The following is a 5,481-nucleotide window of genomic DNA, read 5'->3' on the forward strand; positions in this document are numbered from 1 at the left end:
GCATGCGATCTCTCTTATAAGGAGAATTTCCCATTGATGGGGAAATATAATCATATAGACTAATTAATGTTTATATAGCATCATCTTTAGCAAGACAGGGAGGAAGAACGTAAGACACACATTGTTAGCTACAGTACGGTGACAACTCATTGTGCCGTAGTACGTCACCATGCATGCCCCCAATATATTTCCATAATTCCACCATTAACAAGTTCCACTGGCGTAGAGCTAGGCTGCCCAGCCGTACGTATTAGTGCGCGCAGACGCGCATCGCGCGTACTAGGGACCTTTCGATCTGGTTTCTCTCCCCAAAACTTTCCGTGAATCCAAAACCATGGACGAAACCATCGACCTGACCCAGAAATTCTTCGTCACGCATACGCGCGCCGCCAGTGCGCGTCAACCGCGACGAGCCACACCCTGCCCAGGAGTTCCGGCCGACCACTATATATACACGATCGAGCATCCAACCCCAAAACCCAAACCTAAGCTCTCACACACCAAGACAACCACTACTGGCATCGTTCATAAGAGGTTATTAGCGTTAACAAGCTAGAGGGAAGCACAATTGCAATACAACTCGATCCCCTCTAGGCAGATCGCCCGAGCTCGCCGCGCGTGTCAAGGCCGTAGGATCTAGGGCATCCGCCATGATCACCGGCTCGGCGGTGTACCATGTCGTGGAAGCGATGGCGCCGCTGTACACGGCGGCGGCGCTGGGATTCGCGTCCGTGCGGTGGCTCAAGGCCTTCTCCGCGGAGCAGTGCGCAGGGATCAATCACTTCGTCGCCATCTACGCCGTCCCCGTGCTCATCTTCCAGATGGTCTCCACCAACAACCCCTACGCCATGAACGGCCGCCTCGTCGCCGCCGACACGCTGCAGAAGGCCGTCATGCTGATCGGCCTCATGGCGTGGGCCGCCTGGGAGTCACGCCCCTCGCGCCGCCGCGGCTCCAAGGTCTCGGCGTCGTCGGCTTCTCCGCTGCAGTGGGTGGTGACGGCCTTCTCCGTGTCGGCGCTGCCCAACACCATCATCATGGGCGTGCCGCTCCTCGGCGGCATGTACGGTCCCGTCTCCAAGGAGCTCATGAAGCAGATCGTCGTCATGCAGTTCTGCGTCTGGTACAACGTCGTCATCTTCATATACGAGTACATGGCGGCCCGGCGCGCCGCCACGGCGCTGGATGGCGTCAGCGCCAAGATCAGCCCCGGGTCGCCGGGGGCAGAGACGCCGCCGGAGAAAATCGCCCCCAGTGCAAACGGCTCTGCGGCCGAGCGGGCTCACGAGGTAACCGTGAACATTGAAATCACGGAGATTGTCCCGGCGTCTACGGCACAAAAAGGCGTGACCGACGACAGTACAACCACGGCGTTCGCGGAAGAGGGGAGTACTGGCGAAGATGCCAAGGCGGCGGCAGCAAAGGAGGAAGCGGCGCCGCCGGCACCCAAGACGGCGCCGTCGGTGGGGCATATCGCCTTGAAGGCAGGGAAGAAGGTTCTGAAGATTCCCAATACCTATGCAAGCTTCCTTGGACTCATCTGGTCCCTGATCGCTTTCAAGTACGTCTCTTTCTTTCACAGTTCATACCTCGTACTATACCTGCTTGCCTATTTCGGCTACACATCAACATCTAGAATACAATCTCTCCTCTTCCCTTTTCTTTGCCTAAAGAATTATGCACTTATTTCTGCAGGTGTGGGATCAAGATGCCAAAGATCATCGACGACTCCCTGTTCACCATCCAGACGACAGCAGTTGGCCTCAGCATGTTCGCGTCAGGTTCGTGTATCCCCTACCAATTTGGATTTCCATGACTGCACAAGCGATCAAACTGTACTCGATCGATCACCGTTTTCTAACGTTAATCTGTATATCTTCTTGTGCATTTGATTTCAGGAACCTTCATCGCTCGACAGTCGCGGTTCGTCCCGTGCGGCTACACGATCGCATCCATGTCCATGGTGCTCAAGTTTCTGATAGGCCCCGTGGTGATGCTGCTCGCGTCGCTCGCCATCGGCATGCACGGCACCCTGCTGCACATTGCTGTTGTACAGGTAAGAATGAGTGCACGCGCTGAATTAATTCTCCGTTTTCTTGAGATGTCCAACGACATTACCTCCTTCCTTGAGAGACTTGCCTACTCCTATACCTACTAGCACCCATTTATTTCAGCTGCATGGAGGTAACGGAAATGCCGGCGTAGTGAAAGATGATCGCACACGTTTGTGTGATGAACTGCAAATTAGACGCCAGAAAGTGAATGCGAGCTCAAAGTAGCACTGTGGCAGTACACCAGTGCTGACCCATAATCCATAATATTTGAAACTTCGTTAAACATTGAATTTTCCACATGTCGTTCAAGACTTATGGATTTATGCTTGTTTACATGTTGTTCAAGATACAGAGGAAAACTCAGGATATATTTCTCTAACCACATTTTTTTCTTCATGCGTGCCTACAGGCAGCACTCCCCCTGGCCGTGACTTCATTTGTGTACGCTGAAGAATATAAAGTCCATGCAGACATCATGAGCACAGGGTATGTTCTTTACCAGATAGTATCCTTACCTCCTACCAACGAATGCTGATCTGATCGACTGTATCTGGTTTTGTGCTTTCAGGGTGATTCTCGGCATATTTATCTCGCTTCCTGTCACCACTGTGTACTACATTCTATTGGGGTTGTGATCGAGTTATCAAGATCCAAGTAACCAAGCCCTGAAACACAAGACATGACGCACACAACAACTGAAGAGGGTAATGGCTGGATGAATGCCATGATGATCCAAAAGGAAGCAAAAGATTGATTATGGTGTTGTCCCGAATGGGATTAGTCAGTGGAGAGTTCACTATCACTCAAATGAGATTGAATTGATAGTTGAAACTTCGCAGTGTGCAAGATGTAGTATACAAATCCGATTGGTGAATTAATCCTCTAATGAACAAAAATATTGTCAGCAGAGGGTAATGAATTTATTCATGTACATGAAGGGGGGAGGGGGCCGCGGGCGCACACTTCTCTCATCATATCAGGGCCACCTTCAGGTTCCGTAGTGCGGTCCAACTTTATTACACAGCGCACAAGGAAATGTATCATGAACACACTAATTGACTTAGTTGAACTTTAGATTTTCATTGGCATGACTCCGACCACTATCCTTAGGACCTCAATAACCAGCTGAAAATCTTCACTACCAAGAGAGCGTATTCTTTGTAGATCTTAAAGCCGGCTACATCCCCACCATTTGTTGTGTGGAATGCGATGAAGCAGAAATAAAAGTAGGCGGCGTCAAAACATAGGTACACTAGCCTCCCGCCGCCGCCTTCCCCACCTCCCTCTCTTCCCCTCGCCGTCCCCTGAGGCTGCCGCCGGCGAAGCCTGGCGCGGCCGGTGGGGATCCACGCGTGGTCCCCTGGTGCGGCGGTAGGAGGCACGCCTCCGCGCCGGGGGGTGGTCCCGTTCCCTGCCGGTCGACGGGGGCGCGGCCGCTCATCCCGCCTTCGCCACGGCATTGCCGGGCGGGCGGTGATGGGGGCGGTGGCGCGGCCCTGGACATGGCGGCGCGGCGCGGTTCTGGACATGGCAGCGCGGCCTCTCCTCCGTTTCCTCGCCGCGGCCTCGCCGGGCGGGTGATGATGGAGGCGGCGGCGCGGCCCCAGATCCTGGCGATGATGGGGGCGGTGCGGTCCTCTCCTCCTTCCTCGCCTTGGCATCGCCGGACGGGTGGGGATGGGGCGGATCTCGTGCTCTCCTCCTCAAGGACTGGGACCACGACACCAAGGGCGGCGCCCCTGGATGGCGATGGAGGTGACGGCGTCGATCTGGTGGCAGGTGGCGGGCGTCAGGTGCCGCTAACCGCGGCACCGCGGTGGTGGTCTTCTCTCTCACCGGGGGAGATCGGCTAGTTGTGTGGCTAACAGTGGCGGATCTTGCGATCTGTCGCCTAGCTCCCGATGGCGGCGCGGCTGCCGGTGAAAGCCGGCCCGGACTTCGGTCATGGCGGATGATGGCGGCGCGTTTCGTCGTTACCTTGTTGAAGGCATTGTCTCTGCAGTCTGCGTTCTTCGCCTGGGCTGCTCCAGGGGAAACCCTAGACCCGGGTCTCCCAGATCGGACGATGGCGGCGCGTAACGCCGTTCTCCCTATTGGGGGTATCGTTTTTGGAGCATACAATGAATGGCGGTGGTGTTGAGGTGGAGCTGTGTGATTTTGCTGTGTCGGCGTCTGATGACCCACAAGTATAGGGGATCGCAGCAGTCTTCGCGGGTAGTAAAACCCAATTTATTGATTCGACACAAGGGGAGACAAAGAATACTTGAAAGCCTTAACAGCGGAGTTGTCAATTCAGCTGCACCGGGAAACAGACTTGCTCGCAAGAGTTTATCGAGTAATGCAGTTTTATAGCGATAGCGATAGTGAAATAACGACAGCGAGTAACGAAACAGCAGTAGTGATTATAGTAAACAGCAGGATTAAAATATTGTAGGCACGGGGACGGATAACGGGCGTTGCATGGATGAGAGAAACTCATGTAACAATCAAGCAGGGCATTTGCAGATAATAATAAAACGGTGTATAAGTACAAAGCAATCAATAGGCATGTGTTCCAATTATAGTCGTACGTGCTCGCAATGAGAAACTTGCACAACATCTTTTGTCCTACCAGCCGGTGGCAGCCGGGCCTCAAGGGAATCTACTTGGATATTAAGGTACTCCTTTTAATAGAGTACCGGAGCAAAGCATTAACACTCCGTGAACACATGTGATCCTCACATCACTACCATCCCCTCCGGTTGTCCCAATTTCTGTCACTTCGGGGCCATTGGTTCCGGACAGCGACATGTGTATACAACTTGCAGGTAAGACCATAAACAATGAATATCATGATGAAACAATAACATGTTCAGATCTGAGATCATGGCACTCGGGCCCTAGTGATAGGCATTAAGCATAATAAGTTGCAACAATATCATCAAAGTACCAATTACGGACACTAGGCACTATGCCCTAACAATCTTACACTATTACATGACCAATCTCATCCAATCCCTACCATCCCCTTCGGCCTACAGCGGGGGAATTACTCACACATGGATAGGGGAAACATGGATGGTTGATGAAGAGGCGTCGGTGGTGATGGCGGCGATGATCTCCTCCAATTCCCGTCCCGGCGGAGTGCCGAACGGAGACTTCGGCTCCCGAGACGGAGTTTCGCGATGTGGCGGCGTTACGGAGGGTTTCGACGACTTCGACTTCTCTCCGTGCGTTTTAGGTCGAGGCCGATAAGTAGTCCGAAGGAGGGCGTCGGAGGCCGGCCGAGGGGCCACACGCTAGGGCCGCGCGCCCCTCCTCGGGCCGCGCCGCCCTAGGGTGTGGGGCCCTCGGGCCTCCACCGACTTGCCCTTCTGGCTCCGTGAGTTTTCTGGGAAAATAGGGCCTTCTGTCAAAATCCCGAGGTTTTTCCTGAAAGTTGGATTTC

The 5,481-nt window shown here is 53.7% G+C and overlaps 1 protein-coding gene across 1 annotated transcript; it reads left to right on the top strand.

Annotated features, from left to right (window-relative positions):
• Window positions 1–650: 650 nt before the first annotated feature.
• LOC124660266 (probable auxin efflux carrier component 9) lies at window positions 651–2,689 on the top strand. The gene is made up of 5 exons (XM_047198080.1): window positions 651–1,561; window positions 1,696–1,781; window positions 1,899–2,056; window positions 2,464–2,540; window positions 2,623–2,689. Exons 1-5 carry the CDS (start codon window positions 651–653, stop codon window positions 2,687–2,689), a joined length of 1,299 nt encoding a protein of 432 aa, XP_047054036.1.
• The last annotated feature ends 2,792 nt before the right edge of the window (window positions 2,690–5,481 follow it).

Source organism: Lolium rigidum, chromosome 6, assembly GCF_022539505.1.
Source record: "Lolium rigidum isolate FL_2022 chromosome 6, APGP_CSIRO_Lrig_0.1, whole genome shotgun sequence".
Taxonomy (NCBI): domain Eukaryota; kingdom Viridiplantae; phylum Streptophyta; class Magnoliopsida; order Poales; family Poaceae; genus Lolium; species Lolium rigidum.